Source organism: Castor canadensis, chromosome 10 (genome assembly GCF_047511655.1).
Source record: "Castor canadensis chromosome 10, mCasCan1.hap1v2, whole genome shotgun sequence".
Lineage (NCBI taxonomy): Eukaryota > Metazoa > Chordata > Mammalia > Rodentia > Castoridae > Castor > Castor canadensis.
The window spans coordinates 147,326,621-147,347,843 of record NC_133395.1 but is presented as its reverse complement, the minus strand read 5'-3'; the positions used below and the strand labels follow the sequence as shown (position 1 = coordinate 147,347,843).

The following is a 21,223-nucleotide window of genomic DNA, read 5'->3' as shown; positions in this document are numbered from 1 at the left end:
AATTTTCTGTGTCTCTAATAACCACTGAAAAATACAAGACCATAGGGCTGGGTGGCTCAGTGGTAGAGCACTGCCTACCATGCAAAAGGCTCTGGGTTCCATCTGCAGCACTGCTTAAAAAACACAAAAGATGCCATTCACAATCTTACCAAAAGCAATATAACTTAGGAGCCAAGAATAAACCAAACTGGAAGTGTATAAACTAAAAATAAAGCTTCATAAAATTAACAATGGGAAAGCCAGATCTTGTCTGTAAACTGGAAGATTGTCGTTCTGATTAAATGTTCTGATTAAATGCTTTTAGCTGCTGTCTTGTCAAGTCAGCTTTCACACTGTGACAAGATGTGAGACACTCAACCTGTAAGAAGGAAGTTTATTGTGGCTCACGGTTTGAGGTTTTGGTTGGTTGGTTCCATTTTCTTCGAGCCTGTGGTGAGGCAGAATAAGATGGCAGGAATACATACGTGGTAGAGACAGGATCGCCTCATGGCAGCCAGGAAGGAGATAGGAAAGGACTGGGGTCTCAAGTCCACTTCAAGGCCACACCCCCGGACCCCACTTCCACCAGGCCCCAAGCCCCAGAGGTTCTACTACCTCCCAATAGTGCCGACAACCACGCCTTCAGCACATGACCATTGTGAGACATTTAAGATCCAAACCAGAAGACATCACTGGCTTTTTCTCCATCCACAGACAAAACAGCTCTTCTGACCAGACCTGTCTCCCACAGAGTCCCAAAGGCAGAAGATGGACAGGGCCTTCAAAAAAGTCCAGGAAAGCCCAGGTTACAATAACAGAACTGAGGCCAACTGATTCAACTTTTTATTAAATCTGACTTTATCAAAAAATTAAAACTACAGAAATGAAAACTGAATGTACAAAAAGCAAATGGAAGAAATGGTTAGGTGGGAGAAAACAGATTAACACAGCAATGAAGACTGGCGGTCGTGGCTAAGGAAAAATTCTCATGACCCACTCCTGCCGTGGGAAGACCAAGCGTGCCCTTCTGGGGAGCCCAGGCATGGCGCGGACAGGGTCACACTCTCTTCTTCCCTTCTGGCTGAGAAACCTGCAGGGCAGAGTTCCGGAAAAGACTACAAATACCTCTAAGTTGCTCTTTGGCTAAAGGTGGGAGAAGCAGCTGCGACAGGAACCTCACACCAAGATGGAAACAGTTCCCAGAGCGACGACACAGATGCTCTGTCACCTGAAACACCCTCTGAACACCTCACTGATACAGGCACTGAGTGGACACAAACCACATGTAGGTAGGAGGCTGCTGAGTGGCCAGAACAGTGCCCAGGACAAGTGTCACTACAAGGTGAGGAAAGCAGGAAAGTGGAGCTAAAGAAATAAATGCCGTTCTTCCCAGTCACAGCCCCAGCCCAGGGACTGTGGGTGAAGGCAGCCATCTAGCTCCAACCCCAGCCAAGCACACTTGGAGCCCCCTGGTGGGTTGGTCTTGTGTGCACAGAACGCAGTATGACTGAGTGCTGGTCTGAGTCCCTGAACAGAATCACAGGGAGTCACTGCAGAGGGCCTAGGGCCTCAGAATTGCTGAAGGATCATCTTCCGCTTCAGGTCATGGCTGAACTTGTTCATCCTGAAGAGCTCACTGTCATAAAACGCCGAAAGGCTGTGGATGTTGATCTGCCGCGCCTACAAGAGGAGACACCCGGGAAGCCATCAGTGCATGAGGACCAGCCCTGCTGGCTGTGGGTCCACTGTGCTTTCAGTCACCCCAAGCAGAGGCTGAGTGAGGGCTGGAACCAGATGGCCGGCCCCAAGCGGGAGCTCCCCAAGCTGTGCGGAAACTTGGGAGAAGGTGCTGGGTTGCCGTGTGCCTGGCTCCACTGATGTCTTACCTCATTCACCTGCTACCAAGACTGAGTGCACAGGGCTGTACGAGGTACACGGTGAGTGCGTGGAAAGTGGGTGCCACCCTAGACCCTCCACTTAACAACCACTGTGACCAAGGCCCAAAGAGGACTGACAACTCCCAAGATAACAAACCAGACCCCCATCCCAACTGTGCTGTACCTTGTCCACCAAGTCCTTCTCAGGCACCTCGATGGTGTCCTGCTGGGCCCCAAAGCGGTTGCGTTGGTATGTCACCTGCTCTGCGACTAGCTGCTTCAGTATGAAAAGCAGCAGCTCATTGTTGTCCCGCCGAAAGGAGAGATAGCGGGCAAAGGTCTGCAGGAGGAGAGCAGAGCCGAGGTCAAAGACCACCCCACCTCCACCATGCTACCCCCTTCTCCACAGGCTCTGTGTGCCAGGGACAAGGCTGACACTGCACTAGGGTGGACAGCCAACCAGGGCTCCAGGCCTGAAACATCCCAGGTATCCCAAACATGGTGACGGTGGCCTCGCTTGCCAGGGGCCCACCTTTCGCATGCTGCGTGTGACACTGAACTTCTGGGTGTCGATGAAGCTCTCCAGCATCACGCGGATGGCCATGTTGACATCATCTTCTATCACGTAGTCCCGCAGGTGCATGCGTGCGTGGGCCTCCGCCATGCGGATCATGGACTCGATGTGCCGCACCGTGATGGGGATACTGCCGGTCGCCTGGGGAGAGGGACAGCACAAGGCCTCCTCAGGTGAGAAGGGGCAGGAGGACCAGCTACAGCGCCCAGCTCAAGGGCACCACATTTCCTGCTCCTTCCTGAGCCGTGCAGAAGCCCAAAGCCTGCCAGAAACACACTGCACATGCTGCCCCTCAGCTGGCCTGTATGCACTGCATGGTCAGTCCTGTCAGCGGCCAGCTATGTGGTCATCTACTAAACGCCACGTAACCCAGGACAGTACAGGGGAGGGAAAAAGCTGTCATTCCTGTGAAAGCGAAGTTGAATGCTCTAAAAAGACTTGGCAAAGTTAAAAGGCAAAAACAAAACTAAAAAGGCTGATGATTGATTAGGTGTAGGTGAGATGGAGCCACCTGAGGATTGGGCATTCCAGCAGCTCATGAGCTGCCTTGAACTTGCTCCACTGTGGAAGAACGAGAACTATTTCAGACCTCCTGTTCATGGGGTGAGATTTGTGTAAATTGAAACAGAACTTACAAGCAAAGACCCCTGTACCACAACAGCCTAAGATACACTGAAGTTTTTTTTACCCGTTACACAACTGTTAAGGTATGGAAGCATTTGGGGGGATAGAATCCAGGGCCTTGCTGTGTGTGTGTGCAGGCTCTCTACCACTTCAGTCATACTTCCAGTCCATTTTACTTTGGTTATTTGAGATAGGGTCTCCTTTTTGCCAGGGTCAGCCTGGACTGCAATCCTATTTTACACCTCCTGCCATCACTGGGATAACAGGCCCCTGACACTATCCCCAGCTTTTCTCCATTGAAATGGAGATCTTGCAAACATTTTTGCCCTGACTGATCCAGAACTGCCATCCTCCCAATCTCAGCCTCTGGCATAGTTTTGGATGGCAGTCATGTGCCCCTGTGCCCAGCTATTGGTTGAGAAGGTCAACTTTTTGCCCCAGTTGGACTCCAACCACAATCTTCCCTATCTGAGCCTCTGAAGTAGTTGGGATTGCAGGTGTAAGCCACTAGCCTCTGGCAGTACCGTCCTTTCATGCCTTCCTGCCTCTGGTACCTCTGGATGGACCCTACCCTTTGACCTGGCCAGAAAGTCACACTGCACTTCTTTCTCTGGGTCTGCCCAGGCTCCCTGGCACTCACCATAGACTCTTTCCTCAGGTCACTGTACATCTTGGCCACCTTGTCCTGGTCCATCTGGTTGAGCTTTGGGTGGACCCTCTCCTTGGCATAGATGATGTACTTTTTCAGGACCTCCTGTGGCAGGGGCTCCACGCCATACGTGTTGGGCATGGCGGGCTCTGAGGTGGTGCTGGCCAGTCCCTCCTCCTTCTTGTTGCTGGGATGGTGTCTGACGTGGCTGCCAACCACGAAACGGGCCAGCATCTCATCCTAAAGATGTCAGGGGACGACAGTAAGGGTGGGTGGCTGGGGAACCAGCCAGCTGGGAGACTGACCAGGAGATCACCTCCTGGAGAGGGCACATACAAATACAGTTTAAAACTCAATTGGAAGTGGGGTACAGGGGTGCACCTCTGTAGTTGCAGCTACTAGAGAGGCTGAGGCAGGAGATCAATGGAGCCCAGGAGTTTTGAGACCAGCCCAGGAAATAGAGCAAGACACCAGCTCAAAAAGCAAAGAAAAAAAGAAAGTCACATGGGCTACAAATAAAAATGGGGTGATGGTACCAAAGAGATTCCTCTAGCTAACACTGGCACAAAAAGGTTCTCCAAAGGGCACATGAGCTGAGGTAGGTCATGGGACAATGTGAGAGGGGAACGTCACATGGGGATGGAGCACATCTAAGTCCTCTTTCAGAGAGAGGACAAGCAGGTACAGCTGCAGGGTGGGCTGGGGTCAGGGCAGGACAGCAGCATTCCCAGGGCCTAGCAGGCACAGGGGGGCCAGACTAGAGGGCGGTCTCAGCATGTGGGAGAGACCAAGGCAGGTGACGGCCGTTCCTCAGTCAGGACAGAAGCAGCAGAGGGAGTGGCACAGGCGTGGGGCCAGCAGGGCTGGGAGGACAGCCAGGGAAGGAAAGAGAAGTCAGGACAACTCTTGGACATAAGAAGAGAAGGAGGGAATGAGACTAAACAAGCCATGTCCACACAGTGCCCCCTTCCCTGTGCCCGACTCAGCCTCAGGCAAGGGCCCAGAGCCTATCACACAGCACCAGGTCTGTGGGGCTGTACCTGAAGTGGGTCCACTGTGTCCCTCACTACACACAGGACGTCGAAGCGGGAAATGATGGGCTCCGTGAGGTCCACATTTTCTGAGAAGGTCAGCGAAGGGTCGTAGCGGCCCCCTGAAACACAAGGAACCTGTCAGCAATTCAACATTCACCCCGTCCTCTCTTCTCAATCTCTGAAACTCAGGCTATTCCAACAGCCGGAGGGGATGATAGTACAGGAGGAAACACAGGATGGACAGGCACTGCCTGTTGCCTGTCTGTTCTGGATAAGGGACGGCACAGAGCTTTCCTGGAGCTCTGCCTGAAAACAGCTGTTGTCCTCTGAGAAGAGTAAGATGGACTCAGGGCCTGGGCTGGCCAATCACTTGCCAGCTGACCCCAGCACCATCCTCCCCAGCCCAGACACTAGAGGATTCTTCTCCTTGTCTTCTGAAAATACTCTAGGGCAGTGTAGAGAACATGACTCCATGAAAACCAGGGGTCCTATGCACCCTTCTTCCATGGTCCATGCTCTAGCAAGACAGAGGACACTTCCTGCTGCCCAATGGCATCCTTGGACCTGCACCTCAGGACCCCATGTCTGGCCAAGGCGGCCCTGTGGGCCTGCGTGGCAGAGCCTGGCATACCTATGGGATTGGCAGCAGCTATGACAGTGCAGCGGGCCTGCAGGGAGGTGACGATGCCGGCCTTGGAGATGGAGATGCTCTGCTGCTCCATGGCCTCATGGATACTGGTTCTGTCCTGGTCATTCATCTGCGAGAGTCAAGAGGCCCATTCTTTAGTGTGACCCTTGCACCACTTCCCCAGTAACACTTCCCCCGGCTAAGGCCGAGTCCCACCTTGTCAAACTCATCAATGAGACACACTCCTCGGTCAGCCAGAACCAGCGCTCCAGCTTCTAGGGTCCACTCCCTGCTGACCGGATGCCGTTGGACATACGCCGTGAGACCCACGGCTGATGCCCCCTGGCCAGTGGTGAAGATGGCTCTGCTAGACACCTTCTCAATGTATTTGAGGAACTGAGACTTGGCTGTGCCTGGGTCTCCACACAGGAGTACATTGATATCACCTCGCACCTTATGCTTCCCACCTAGGGAGGAGACAAGGATGGCAGTAGAGGGAATGGGAAAAAAGGGGGAGGAGGGCAGAAAGGTGGGGTGGACACAGCTGGATTGCTCTCATCTTTCAATCTGCTCATTAGAAAAGGCTAAGACAGGTCTCTCTACAAGGAATGTAAAGCCCTAGTACCAGCAGGCCCTCCTGAGAACTTGACCCGAAGAAATGTGCAGGGTCCACAGGGAAACAAGTCTGGGATGGCCTGCCTTTGTGCAGGGGAAAACCTGGAGTTTTAAATCATCTCCAACAAGACAGACCAAAATAAACTGCACAGAGCAGGACACAGCAGTGTGGAAGCATGAACGTCTTTGTGTGCATTAAGACAGAAAGGTGCCAGCCATGCTCCTGAGAGGGAAAAGGCAAAAGGGCACACAAACGGGAGATCCCAAGTGTGGAACGCAAACATGTACACACGCCATGAAATACCGTGTGCTGTGCAGTCTGTGTGAATGGCCACACACACCAATCAGATCAGAGGCCTGAGCCACGGGAGGGGACCAGGAAGAGAAAGGGCTGTCAACAGTGACTGCGGCCTCACAAGTGAATTCTACTATAGTTACATATTCACATATTCCTCCTGTGCTTAGATCTTGCTTTGTAAAAAGGCAAAACATTTTAAAAACAAGAGAAACAAAAGCAAAGATGAATGTGCTCCAATCGCAAAGGTGGGCAGCCATGAAGATGGGACAGACGCTGGCTACTGACAGCCCTTTCTCCAAGCGAACAGGCCACATGGTCCAGCCATCTTTTGCCACCACATTCTTTGTCCTCAGCACAGAGGCTTTAAAGACATGGAGTCCTGGCTCCTGGCAGGGGAAGAGGTGGAAATAGGGTGCTTACCTGGGTTCTTGGGCTCCCCTCCAAACAGGGCCAGAGCCAGGCCTCTCTTGATATCTTCGTGGCCATAGATGGAAGGAGCAATGCTGGCAAAGATCTGAGGAAAGGGAGGAGACCATGGGCACGGGAACCCATGAGAGGAGGGTGCTATGTGCTCTGCTTTAAGAACCAGGGAGTGCCCAGCATGCAGCAGCCACCTCAGGCCCAGACACCAAGTCCTGCCCTCACCCCGGGCTCCTTCATGAGCTGGCTCTTTCCAAGGCAGAGTTGAGAGCCACCAAGAACCTCAGTCTGACCCCTTTGATCTGTAGTGGCTTAGAAAGGACGTGCCAAGAATCACAGACCCAAAGCAGAAACGAGAAGAACTGGAGCCAGTGCACTAAGTGGCAGCACCTAGTACTCTGACAGCACAAACCAGACAGCTTGTCACCATGCTGCTGAACCCCAGCCTCAGTAACCTCCCATGGGAAAGAGGTGGCAATCTGATCTCAGCAGCACGAGGTCTGAATCAGACACAGCTCACACAAGTGACAGGCCACCAGCACATGATCAAGTATGGTGCACCTGGGTCCACCTGAAGGCCAAGGGATTTTAGTCAGTCAACATTTCTCCATTACACAGAAAGAAGCACAAAAGCTGCCTGAGTTTTAAAGACAGAACTAGAGACAGCAGAGAAACCCTCGCTTGTAGGAAGGCGCTTCCAACCCTGCAATGTAGCTGTGCTCTGCCTGAGCTCACTCTCCACACCCCTGCTCCAAGGGCTCTGCAGGTCAGAGTGGTGTGCCCTAACTTCCCTCCTTCCCACACAGACCAAGGAGCTCAGGCAGCACCAGGACACTGGGAGGCGGGCACGGGAGCAGGACGTCAGCACTCAGCACAGAGGGAGGAGACCCATCCTCACCAGCCTGGGTTCTGTGTCTGCCTGTGCAGCCAAGTTAGCACCCAAAAGTCACCTCCAACTCCTATTCCCCAAAGAAGAGAAAGAACACTTACAGGGTGTTTTTGAGAAATGGCCAACTCTTGGCCTGAAACAGGAAATGTGCAAAAGGAGCCTGCAGTATCTTCCACCAGGAAGTAGAAAAGCACTCCAAGACAACCAAGGTCACATTGAAAGGACACAGAGGCCAAAATAAAGAGGCTCACGCTGGCCACTGTGGAACAGAGCACCAGGTAGGCTGGTGACCATGTGCTCAGACTGAAAGGGAGGAAGTCCACTCATTCTCAATGACACTCCATGAGCACCTTGGAGGTCGCTGCAGAATCCCAAATTGGCACAAATGGATGAATTGCTTCAAAATTGTGAACCAATCCATCATTACAAAAATGAGGAAATAAACACAAGCAATCACCCTTCTCCTCCTAGTGTAGCTTTACCTAGGGGTAACAAGTCCACAAAGACAAGTTCTTCTTTATAAAGTTCCCCAGCAAATAAACACAGGGCCTAGAGCCAAAAGATGCTCACTCCGTAACAACTTCATCATCACTCATCAATAGCTGCTGACATCAGGTACAATCTCCTGCCTCCCTGTGAAAAGTCCACCTCTGAAGGAGTCTTCCCAGTCCCCACCCAAAATGAGGAAAAGAATTAAACTGAGGGTCTGTGGGTGTGGTGAGGTGGCCCGGGCTTTCTTCCCCAGCATCACAAAATAAATAATCAAGCTGCTTCTGATCTGACTGCCCATTTAAAAATACAGAGGTGGCAGGGCCAAAGTACATCCAGACTGGACAACTCAACAGGACAAATGACCTCCATAAAACCCCAAGAACAAGGGAACAAGCAGAGGCCTACAGATGACGCTATCAATCAACTGCAAGAAGCTGTTTTTAAAAAAAGCTAAGATGCTCAGGGCACCAGTGGCTCATGCCTATAATCCCAGCTACTCAGGAGGTAGGGACCAGGAGGATCATGGTTCAAAGCCAGCCCAGGCAAATAATTCCCCAAGACCCTATCTTGACAAACCCTTCACAAAAATAGGGCTGATGGGAGTGGCATAAGGTGAAGGTCCTGAGTTCAAGCCTGCAAAAAAAAAAAATCAGGGAAGTGTGATCATCAACCAGATATCTGATATCAAAGCAGTATTCATTATTTTTAAGGTATATAGTGGTATTGACCCTTTCTGTTAGAGACCCACAGTCACAGATGAAATGCTACACCCGGAGTCAGCCTGGAGGGTGGGAGGGAAGAGTTTGGAGGAAGTTGGCTGTGACTCTACAGCCATGGCACCTGGATGCAGTGCTGTGGGGTGGGGTGGATGTACCCCCCAGAAGCATGTGTTGGAAATATCTCCCAAGGTAACAGTACTAAGAGGTGGGACCTTCATGAGATGACCAGGTAAGAAGGGCTCTGCCCTTAAACACTATTGCCATGGGGGCAGGTTACAGGAATCATACTGAAGGGCTAGACTCAAAAGATCTCTCCACCTTCCCTGCAGGTGCTCTCTGTGGTTTCTGCAGGCCCTGTGCAGGCTCCCATACCCAGAGTGTACGCAAACTTTCATTCTTAGCCATCTGCAACAGCCAAGTCCCTGGCACATGCACCTGAGATCCTCTTATGGTGCTCTTACAGGAGACAGACTATCTCATCATCCTAAGGACAAGCCTGAAATCCAAACAAGTAAGTCTGGCTCAGACTCCCCACTTCTGTTAGTTCTACATCTGAATGTCAGGCATGGCTTTATCTCATTAATACTGACCCTCTGTCAGTGCCCAGGGCCCACAAAACCTTTAGCAGGGCCACACAACTCAGTTGATCAGGCTGGACCAAACACAAGAGGGGAACAGGCACTCTGGAGGGCACTGGAAGAGTGGCCTCACTTGTCCAGATTGCTGCCAGATAGCAACACAGAAGGACATGGGGGTTTTCAAACCCCAGGCATCCAAGGTGTGCTATGACATACCCTGAGTCTGAAAGGGGGAGAACTCACTCCATAGTGAAAACAAGTAAACCAACACCAGCAGCAAGCAAGGCTTCAAAGTGTGTTATGTCTGGTACCGATGTTCCTGGGGACTGTCTCGCCCAGAGCCTTGCTCAAATCCAGACAGGCTGTGTCTACTACTCTCACCTGGGTTTCCTCAGTTTCTCAAACCAGCAGAGTGGGAGAGAAATGGCCACAGTCCCAGTGGAGGGGAGGGGCTGTGACAGGGATCTAGAAGCACACTGTCCTATGGCAGCACACAGCAGACAAACCATGTATGTACAGGACATGACCCAGCTGCGAGAGGGCCAAGACAACAGCAGGCCAAGTCCTCCCAGGCCTGAAGAAACCACTCCCACAGGCAGATAGGAACCAGATGCACAAACGGTATTAGCACTTGTGTTCCTCTGGGTGGGGTTGGGACAGAAGACAGAGAGCAAGCAGAGTTTCCTTCCTTGAGTGTCAGTGATTTCCTAGAATATGGAACCTCGGGAAAAGACTTCAAGAACCTAAGAAGCTTCAGAGGAACAGGACCCCTGTCCCCTGCCTACCAGCTCATCCCCAGAGCACTCCAAAAGACAGAACCTCTGCCTCCTGATGACCAATTCAAATGATGACCACAACTCTCCACAAGGATAAGGACCACTGTTGCCAGCCCACCAATTCATCTCCAGAACTTGGCCCTGGAGGGCTTCCAAGGAACAGATGTACGATGACTGAGTTTCTCATCTTCCCGAGACTAGGAAATACCACCTGTCCTGTGGACACTCAAATCCTGGCAGACTGGAAAGATGGCCCAGCTTGCTCCTCCAGCAGAGCTGGGGACTTGGCGCCAGAACTAACCTTTTCGAAGGACGTGCTTCCAGAGCTCTCCTGAGCAACAACAATGACCTAACTCTGTGGCCACATAGCTAACATGCATTAATTCTCTCATTCATCCCCTCAAAAACGCAGCAGGGAAAGGGCTAGGGTGTGATTCAGTGTTTGACAGGCATGGACAAGGCCTTGGTTTCCATCCCTAACACCGTAACAGCATCAGGTATAAGCCTGTCATGGTGGGTAAAGCCTATAATCCTAGCTACTCTGGAGGCAGAGATTGGGAGGATTGTGGTTTGAGGCTAGCCAGAGCAAACAATCAGCGAGACCCCATCTCAACTAAAAAAAAGCTGGGCACGGTGGCACGCATTTGTCATCCCAGTTATGAAGGAAGTATAAAAAGGAGGATCGTAATCCAGACTGGCCCAGGCAGAAATGTCAGACCCTACCTCAAAAATAAGCAAAGCAAAATGGGCAGGGGGTGGGGCTTAGGTGGTCTATTAGAAAGCATGAAGCCCTGAGTTCAAACCCCAGAACTGCCAACAAGAAAAAAAAAAAAAAAAAAGAATTAGAGATGATTTGGGGCCAAGGGAGGAGACAGAAATCCTGACTGTCAAGCCAGCCTTCACTGGGGCTATAAATGCTGCTCCTTTACTCCTGCTGGCTCCGTTCCACAGCAGCTTCTCACTACACTCAACACACTCTGCTGGCCTACAGAAGCTTCAAGGAGCAAGCAAGAAACAGAACAGACCACAGGTACGTTCCATGCCAGAAAAGCCAGGAGCAAGCAGACGCGAACCATGGTAAAGGTCAAGGGGGACGAAATGAAGAAGCACAATGGCTGGGCTAAAGTGGAGCCAGTCTGGGTCTGAGTCTGGATGCAACTCTGTCCCATCACCCCCTCAGAGCTGGGCTCTGGGGACAGAGACTACCTGGCTTTGGCTCCTGCCCTCACCTGAGGCTTCTATACATAATGACCGATTCACTAGTCAAGTCACCTGGAAGCTGAACACAATGCTGCTGTGGAGGCCAGACCTACAGCAGCTGAAGGTGAAGGGAAGTGAGTCAAGCAGCTCTGCATCAAACCCAATGGGAAGCTGAGTGAAGGAGAGGGAGGAAGAGGGGGAGCTAAGAATGCACAGCCTCAGGGGTAGGGAGTCCGAGAAGAGAAATGGCAGGGATCTTTTTTTTTTTTTTTTTTTGTAGGACTAGTGTTTGAACTCAGGACTTAGACTTTTTATAAAGCAGGTGCCCTACTACTTCAGTCACACCTCTAGTCCATTTTGCTCTGGTTATTTTGGAGATGGCGGGGGGGGGGGGTCTCATGAACTATTTGCCCAGGCTGGCCTCCCAAGTAACAAGCATTACTGGCGTGAGCCACTGGTGCCCAGCTGGGGACTTTCATGAAGTGATCCACACTTCTGCAATGTAAACCCTGGAAAATGGCTGGAGTCTGATGCCAGAGTCACCCTCATGAAGCAGAAGTGGCAGAACTCAGGTCTGATCATCCCACAATCCTGTTCCACAGGACAGGCAAGGTCACCAAGTCACTCAGCCCCTGGCTGGCATGAGATCAAGCCCTAGCTGGGGTGGCCATCCCTGACAGCAGTTTATTCCTGTCCCTTGGGGTACAGGGCCTCCCAAGGAGACATGTGCCCACATTCCGGGTTAGGGATGAGGGCACTGGGTTCCCAGGACCAGGGAACCAGGAATGAGGTTTCAGGGGCAGTTAGGGGACAGCCAAGGTTTGGGCAACAAGCCCCAGGTGCCCACACCTCACCAGCCCCGCCTGCCACCTGCCTTCTCCCCAATCTGCTGATCCTTGGAGAGGCTGGTGATCATCTTCACGTCCTCATCTGTCAGCTCTCCGACGGCCACTTTGTTGTCCTTCTTGGCCACGTGGTTGGCCAGGATGACGGTGGCAAAGACAGGGAAGCCGTTGGCAGTGTTGAGGGAGCCGTCATAGTTGTTGTGATAGATGCCTGTCAGCTCCTGAGGGAAGAGCAGGTGGTCAGAGGCCTGGCCCAGGTTCAAGTCAAGCTGCACAAGTCCATGCTGCCTCCTAGTCTTTCCTACCCCAAGTCCTTCACACTACAGACACGAAGGAGCAGCTCGGCAAAGCCAAAAGGAGATGACCAAAGGCCATGTGCCAAAAGTTTGGTGTTTCCAGCCCTTGGTGCTACTCAGGCACTACTTTAGGAGGTGAGGCCTAGAAATGGATATTGGGACCCCTTTTCTCCCCCATCCCCCGCTTTCTTCCTGGGCTCCATGCTTCTGCCATGATATCCTGTGCTGCCAAGGCCCAAAGCAACAAGGCCAAGCGAGCATGGACTAAAATCTCTGAAACTGTGAGCCAAAGTAAACCTTCCCTCCTTTAAGTTGCTCATCTCAGGTATTCTCACGGCAACAAAAGGCCGACTCCCTCACAACCCACCACTGCAACCAACAAATGTACTGCAAGGAGAGAGGTTCTCACCCCAATGTTTCAAGAGTCAACCTCAGTCCAAGCCACCCTGCTAGCACTGCACCCCACCAACTTGCCACAGCTCTTTATGCCAAGTCCCCCACACTTTGGCATCCACCCAGCACACGGCTGGCCACTCACTATCTCATCTCCTGGCTTACAGCTGTCCACCAGATCAGCAAGAAGAATGGCGTCCTTGGAGCGGGGCAGCCGGCCAGCCGCCACTTTGCCTGGGCTCTCCTGGATGCGGATACGCTGGTAGTTCTGATAGATGGTCTGCAGGGGACAGAGAGCTGGTCGTGAACCCCTTCCTGCGTGGCAGAGATCCTGCTTGCCTCATAGCACCTGGCCTCAACCTTAGGCCCCCAAGACAGACAGTCAGCAGTAGTTGTCCACCTCCTGACTGGGAATGAGAGCTACACAGGCAAAGGTCAAGCCTCCTGTGACCCAGCATGCCAATGGTGGTCCCCGATTGTGCCCCCAGCCCTCCGAATGCCCTCATCCTGCTGGACTCTGTGCTGTGCTGCAGGACTATGTGTGTGGACACTAGAGCCAGGCACCTCGATTCAAATCCTGGCCTGTAACTTCCTCTCTGAAGAGATGGTATGCTAATACTGTAAGTGTGACCTCATGGTGGGGTTAAGTGCTCTGTATAATCCACCAAAGCAACGCCCACGAACAGCAAGTTACAAGTGTCTGTTTTCACCAAGCATCTGTGCCAGCGCTGTGCCAGCCCACACTTCACTTACTGTCTAGAAAGCAAGTAAATGCTAGCTTGGGTCTTGAATGTCTCCCAAGGCCCACGTGTTAAAGGCCTGGTCCTAGGCCACAACACTCTTGGGAGGTAGTAGTGAGAGGTCGTGGGTCCTTGGGGGCACGCCCTTGAAGGTGACGGCGGGATGCTGGTCTCCTGATTTCTTTGTGCCCCTGCCATGAAGTGAGCAGCTTTACTCTACCATGTGCTCCTGCCGCCTATAATCCTCCTCGCCATGGGCCTCAGTCAAGTGACCACAGGCCAAAACCTCTGAAACCTTGAGCCACATAAACCTTTCTTCTTAGTAAGTTGATTATTTCAGGTACTTCATTATAGGAACAGGAAGCTAACTAACACACAAGACTAGAGTAGTTGAAAGCATACAACTTGGATCTAAATGCCCGATCCTTTGGGCCACCAGCTGGCCGGCTGTATTACTCAGTTACTTACTTCTCTAAACACCTGTTTCCTCACCAGCCCAATGGAGCCAATAATGGTACCTGCCTCACAGGGTGCCAGAGACGAAGTCATACATCACCCACCTCCTAGAACCTGGCAAGTACGCCACACATTTTGTGCTAATCACTGATCCTCCACTAGCCAGAACCTCAGTTCCCTAGGGGCAGAGCCTGAACTTGCCCTTGCACAAGCAGCTCAGGCAAAGGTGGAGGTGGTGAGGGACTGGTGGAAGCTAGCTGGGCCAAGTGAGGCTTCTGGGCCAGGACATGGCTCTGCTGAAGTCCAGCTTTGCAGCCAGGCCCTCTGGGTGAGGCCGATGTGCACTCTGACTCTGCTTGAACTCTAGTTAGTTGTGTGTTGTCACAGGCAGAATCTCCAGGCACTTCCTGGTCAGGGAGCTCCAACCAGGACAACTCAGAACTGCAGAGCAGTGAAAACTTAGCAGTTAACACCCACACAGCCAGGCGGTAAAGGGGTCTGGGTACGACCTCTGGGACTCTGATGCCCACAGAGCTACAAACAAGGGCAGTTAAGTGCAGAGGCACAAGTGCTGTGCCTAAGATCTCAGAGCTCAGCGGCAGAGTGTTCCACAGGAATCCATAGGTCATGGATTCCAGATGGGACTGCAGATGCCCCTCAAGTGACAGGACTGGGAAGCAGGTGCCTACAGGAGTGGGCAGGGAAGAAGCATGCAATCTGATCATGTGTCAAGAAAGCCGTAAACTTGGGACAGTTCAAATACAGCCACCTGGTTCTTACACAGAAGTCTGAATTCTTAAAGACACTGAGGGGCCAATCCACATTCCACCCTGCCCTCTACGGTGGTCCTGCTCTCCTGGGAACTGAGACAGGAAGGACAGAAGTGATAGGGCCTGTGCCCACTCACTCACCTCTTCCATGTTGACCTCGAAGGGCCCAGTGGACTGGCACTCGGGACAGGAACCTGGCTTCACCTCCTGGTTCTGGGACTGACAGAAAGGCCCCAGAACAAAGCTGCACTTGCTGCAGTTGTACTTGACCATGCTGAGCTGTGGCAGGACGCCTGTGCAGCTGGTCACCACACCGCTCGTGCGGATCAGCTGGTTCAGATGCAGCTGCCTGGAGGACGGAGGCCCCAGCCCAGGGGGAGAGAGGACATCAGAGACTGGGGCCCAGGTGTGTGGACTGATGGGCTAGCCTGCACCCCACTGGATCCCGTCACCCACCCACAGCTCACCTCAGCGAGCGCAGCTCTTCCACAAGAGGCAGGTGAGAGATACGGACATGGACGTGGCCAGCAATACGGTCATACTTGGGGTACATGGCCAGCACCACCTCCAGGGCGGCCTCATCAAAGATCTGCAGCAGCTCTGCGGGTGCCTCTGGCAGAAAGTAGGCCAGGACATGCTCCCGGGCTGCCAGGTCCTCGTAGTTCACCACCAGGCTCTCCCGGTTCTCTGCAGGTGGGTGGGTTGGGAAGACACTCAGGAAAATTTCCTTCTCACCACAGTGCCTGGGTGAGCCAAGCCCACCCACCCAAGTCTGATTGAGTCAGAAGTCCCAGTCTTCAGTTTGAAGCCCACTGCACTTCTGACTGGTGACTAGTGACTTAGATCTAAGTGACACGGCAGGACTCAAATTCCTGCCCTGCTAAATGGACAAGTCAGTGTTGGAGGTTGCTGGGGAGTTAAATGAAATGGAAGAGTGTCTACAAGCCACAGACTTAGTATGCCACAGGGCCAGGCAAGAAGCCTGGGGAAAAAAACGAATCACACACAAGGGAACCGGGAGCAGAACCACCGCAGGAAACAAGGAGACTGAGGCTCAGGCTCCAGACAAGTCACCAAATGTCCCCTGAGGGGCAGGGTGCCAGAGCCCCACCTTTGCACATGTCACTGATGCGTTCCTTGAAGACATTGTGGCCGTGGCTGTCCACGTGGGTGCGCAGGAAGTTCTTGAAGCGGTGGTGGATCTCTAGCCGGGGGCCCGCCATGCTCACCCACTCGCGCACAGAGTGGCCTTTGAGGTCCTCCAGGTTCTCGATACTCTCGATCATTTCCTCGTCCTCCTCCCCGTCCTCTGTGGCCCTCTCCACCTGGCGGCGCTTGCGGGTGGGGCGCTCATCCTCCTCCTCATCGCTGTCTGCAGAGGTGAGGAGCACCTGTGATCGAAGTCTCCTGGCCTCTCTACCCCCAGTCTTGGACCAGCCCAGCCCCTCTAGTATGTGGACACCAAACCTACCATACAGGAGTCCTCGACGCATGCGGCCCAGGCCCCGGCCGGCCTCCCGGTCCCGCTGCTGCATGGCCCGTTCTGCTGCCTCCCTCTGGCTGGCTGTCAGCTCCTCCACATCCTCGTCGTCCAAAGCCAATCCCTCAGCCTCATAGGCATCCAGCTCCGGGATAGCACGGTAGTCCCTGAGAGAGCACCAAAGTGGACATGTTAAGTTTCCCCCCCCAAACCCCACCCAGGAACCAGGCACAGGAGCCCCAGCCTGGCCAGGCCTGAGGCCGCCAGGTCCAAAACACCAAAAACTCCAAAGGGTCTCTAAGTTTCAAATAAGTAGATACTCCTTCTCCAAGAAGGCAAAGCAGAAGCCCCACTTGTGGGCTGCGCTGTCCCTGGAATGTCCTTCAGAGCCCAGCATGGAAAGGAGGAAGAACAGTCTTACCACGGGAGATCTGACAGGAGTTTACTTCAGCTAGGCAGGGAAACAAAGCCACATTCAGAGGTATTCTGCTGACACCATGTGCCCTGACTATGATGGGAGGAGCCAAGCCTGACCTCTGTGGTCTCCCCCCACATCCACGATCCTAGTCTAAATAACAGTCGCAACTGAGGGACATTTTCACAGAATCTGACTAGCACTCCTTTTCCAAGTCATCAAAACCTGGAAATACCACAGTGAAGAACAAAGTGAGGAGTTGCATTTAAATGTAGCAAGGTACCCTGAGGGATCCAAAGGCAGCAGCTGTGAGTCAAAGTTTGGTTAACAAAAATGTTTAAAAAAAAAAAAAAAGGAGGGGGGATTCAGTAAACACCTTGACTCCAATGGAAATGAAAGTCACTAAATCATACCTGCTCTCAATAGAAGGAGAACAAAATGGGAAAACCTCCAGACCCAATGAATTAAAAGGGCATTTTCCCCAGGCTTTCTCTGTCTCTGATCCCACTGCCTTCACAGGCCTGGTGTCGGGAAGCGCTTTGGTACATAGTTGACCAGACCAGCCTCTGAAGCACTTGCCCACTGGCTGGACCCTCTGACCCATCTGATCCTCAAATACCCATTTTCCACATGAGCCTCTTTCTAATACTTGAAATAACAGCTCGCAAAGGAACCCACTGAGAGCAAAGGAGTGTACCTCTGTCCCTGCAGTCAGGTAGGTATTTTCACCATCATTTTAAACTCAAGCACACTGGTGTCTGAAGGGGTGATGGAAATTCTGACAACAGCTGCTCATCAGGGCTGAATGTTAAAACAGAATCCCAAGGGGATGAGTCTAACAAAGGTGCACCGTAAACACATGAAGATGTGACAACTCCCCCCACCCAACCAATAAAAATGTTTAGAAAAACACCCAAACAAAAACAGTCCCACCAAGCTTCTTCCCAGGGATCCTGTGGCCTCCTAAATCAAGCCTCTGGGTCGGTGTAAGTGGCAGTTTTTTTTTTTTCTTGGTTTTGCAGTAAATGCTGTCAAACTACACTCTCAGAACAAATGACTCCACAGCACTGATGCCAAAACTGAACCCAGAGCCAAGTGAAAGTCTGGGCTGATTCAGGTCAGACCTCTTCAGTATTCCCAGGGAAACACATCTATCTGTCTGATTTCAGGTCACAGGAAATGCTCTCAGGAGAACTGTAATCAGTCTGTATTAAAAACAAATAAACAAGAAATAAGTTGGACTTCATCAAATCTCCAAACTTTTGCACCTCAAGAGACAGCATTTAAAAAATGAAAAAGACAAGCCAGAAAGAGGACATGGATCTAAAATAGGTAAAAAAACTTCTACAACTCAGTAGCAAAAAGTCAAGAAATTCAATTCAAAAACAGGCAAGGAATCCGAACAGATCCTTTCCAAAGAAAATCCAGAAATAGCCAAGCATGTGGGAAGACGCTTGAGACCACTGGAGGTCAAGGGAAGACGCTTGAGACCACTGGAGGTCAAGGAGCTGGAAATGCACACCAGGAGCCACCACCTCACCCCACCAGCTGGGGAGGTACAGAGCCAGGTCCTCCCACACTGCTGGCAGGAGAAGCTGGGAAGGCATGCAGCTGCTCTTGGAGTACAGTCTGGCACTCCTCAAAAACCAAACATACATCAACATTCATTCCTAGATACAAACCCAACAGAGCTGAACACGTGCCTACATAAAGACCTGTATATAACAAGTGCAAAGCCCTGAGTTCAAACTCCAGTACTACCAAAAAACCCAAACAAAAAATTAACCTGTACATGAATGTCCACGCAGCAATATTGAGGGCAACCAAAGACTGAAACAAACTCAAATGTCCAACTGATAAATGGATAAATACAATGTGGTATGTCTACACAATGGGACTTTATTCAGTCATGAAAAGGAGTGGAATGTGACACTTGCTACAGTATGGATGAAAACACTGAACGACTACATTTGTATGCAAGGCCAGGACTGGAAGAGCTGAAGTGTTCTAAAACTGGGATGTAGCAATGTTTTTACAACTCGGGAGGCTTACACTGAATTTGCCTCAAATACTTACAAGGATAAATTTTACAAATTATAGCTCAATATAGCTTAAAACAAAAAACAAAACCCAAACCGGGTCTAGATAGTCTTAAGATACTCTATCCAAGGGTCCCTCATTCTGAAGGTAAAGGAAGCAAACAGAAGGACTGGGTCAGAAGGAAGGTGGCAGGCGAGGGCACCCGGCCCCAGCAACCCCATAAGCACAGAAGAAGGAGGCCAGACCCTATGCGCAGAGAAGGTCTACACAGACTCTTCACTCTCTCCTGTCTGGCACGAACCACACACCTAGTCTCATCGTCTGAGCTGACAGTGCTTACAGCAAAGGCCTGTAAGGTCCAGAGTGCCCTGGGAATTCTCTGATGTCAGGCTCACTCCCATGGACTGAGCGGTGACCTCACACACACTGAGTTTGCTAAGGAACACAAGGACAATTTCCACAGAGCTCCAGGGCTCTGTAACTCCGCTACCACCATCGCTACCCAATCCCGGCTGTACCAGTGGGCAGGCAGAAGCAGAACTCACCTTGCTGGTTGGCAGGACCTATTGCAATACATCTAGCATCAAGCCTCAACACCCTAATACACATTAATATTTCCACACAGGGCCCGGTACAGCTGGGTAAAATGAATGTTTGCTGACTGAATCAATTTCCATAATCAAACTCACTCCACACAATGTTTGTTTGAGTTCTGCCTTCTGTCCGGTGCTTCGAGGTAAGAGATTGCCAGGATTCATATCCCATGGAGCCCAGGAGGTGGCAGGAGAGATGACACCTCCAGATCTTAGGTACATCTCTGGGTTGTACACAGCAAGTTAAATGGATCTGTGGAACCATCTTCCAGCAGTCGCTGGACCAAGATGCACTCACAGAAAGGCAAGAATCCACCAGATTCATCTCCCCACCACCCAAAGCTGGACCACCAGACACAAGGTGCTCTCTTTCTGAGAAGCTACATGTGGAGTGCAGGGCCTCAAGTGAAAATACCTCTCCATGCCATCACCAATGAGCTCTTCCCCATCCTCTTCTTCCTCCCCGGGGCCCTCTGTGCCTAGCAGCCCCTCGGACTCATCCTCAAATGGGGGAAGGTCACGGCCGGGGCTGGAAGTCAGGGCATCCGTGCGCCTGGAGCTCCGTCCAGGGCTGGAGGTGAGGGGATCATTGGCTCGCCGCCGCCGGGCAGGGCTGGAGGCCACTGAGAAGGACTCGGACGATTCCTGCAAGAGAAGCAGCTACTGTCAAACACCTGGCGTGGATGAGGACTGATGCAGCTTCCTTCCTATCACAGGGAGGTCTCCTTCCTGTCTCCTCTCTCACCAGGTCCAACCCCCCACCCCACCCTGGTCCTTTGCACTTGCTGTTCCGTGTCTGCAGTGCAGTGCTCTCTGGCAGAGCTAAGGTGGCATTTCCTGCCACACTCCGGGTCACTCACATCACGCTGATTTCCTCATGACGTCACGGAGATTATGTTTTTTATTTACGCATTTATCATCTACTTGCTCCCCCTTAAGCGGGCACGCGACCCATCTGGGCCCCCACAATATGCCAGATGCAGTGATATAGCAAATGGGAAACGAGAGCCATTCAGATGTAATTGGTTTGGAACTCAGACTAGCAGAGGAAAGCGACAGTCCATAAAGGACGGGGAAACCTTACAGTGAGGATAGCAGGGCGAGGCGCCGGGCCTGGGCTCCATCCCCAGCACCCCCTCCCCCAATGCAGGGAAATGCCGGGGTCACGTCCGCCCCGCGCGCCCGGGGCCAGGCGGAGGGCACCCAGTTAAGCACGTGCGGGGCGAACAACGATCCGGGCCTGGCTGGGGCAACGAGCCCCGCGGTGCAAGGCTGGTGCGGGGTTCGGAGTCACCAGGCGGACCCGGCGGAGCGGGCCCCGCATGAGGAGCTGCAGGAGAGAAGCCGGCTGCAGAGCGGGGCTGGAGGACCGAGTCGCCCCAGCGGGGCGCGGGTCAGAGAACCAGAAGCGCGCGGCCTCCGCACCCCGTCCCCGGCGCCCTCCCCAGCTCGATCCCCGCGCGCTCACCGCCATCGCTGCTTCGCGTTGCAGTCCGCTCGGCACCTCCCGCCACAGCCAGATTTCGCGCGAAAAGTGGTCCACGTGACCAGCCCGAACCCGGGAAGCGCCCGAAAGAAGGCGACGTCATGACGTTGGCGTCCATTTGCGTCAGGCGAGCGGGCGGGTGAGGGGCGGGCCAGATTGTTCGGTCCCGCCTGCGCCGCCTGGGGCCCTGCTCTCATGGGATGGAGACCCCGCCCACACCACCTATGGTCCCGCCCACACCGCCTGGAGCCCCCCTCGAGGCCCCGCCCATGCCGCCCGGGGCCCGCCCACACCACCTATGGTCCCGCCCACACCGCCTGGAACTCCGCTCGAGGCCCCGCCCACACCACCTATGGT

The 21,223-nt window shown here is 52.7% G+C and overlaps 1 protein-coding gene across 1 annotated transcript; it reads right to left on the bottom strand.

Annotated features, from left to right (window-relative positions):
* Positions 1–805: 805 nt before the first annotated feature.
* Positions 806–21,006, bottom strand: Mcm2 (minichromosome maintenance complex component 2). The gene is made up of 16 exons (XM_020177534.2): positions 20,849–21,006; positions 19,796–20,025; positions 16,324–16,499; positions 15,964–16,224; positions 15,320–15,539; positions 14,994–15,201; positions 13,032–13,166; positions 12,227–12,418; positions 6,699–6,792; positions 5,582–5,832; positions 5,369–5,495; positions 4,744–4,856; positions 3,695–3,943; positions 2,389–2,571; positions 2,041–2,196; positions 806–1,659 (listed from the first exon to the last, which is right to left on the bottom strand). The coding sequence occupies exons 1-16, from the start codon at positions 20,852–20,854 to the stop codon at positions 1,549–1,551; spliced, it is 2,712 nt and encodes a 903-aa protein (XP_020033123.2). The 5' UTR covers positions 20,855–21,006; the 3' UTR covers positions 806–1,548.
* Positions 21,007–21,223: the final 217 nt, after the last annotated feature.

Coding starts and splice junctions, on each gene's coding strand:
- Mcm2 (XM_020177534.2), bottom strand. Junction 15,202..15,319: donor GAAGAGCTGCGCTCGCTGAG/GTGAGCTGTGGG, acceptor TCCGTCCTCCAG/GCAGCTGCATCTGAACCAGC. Junction 6,793..12,226: donor ATCAGCAGATTGGGGAGAAG/GCAGGTGGCAGG, acceptor CCCTTTCCTCAG/ATCTTTGCCAGCATTGCTCC.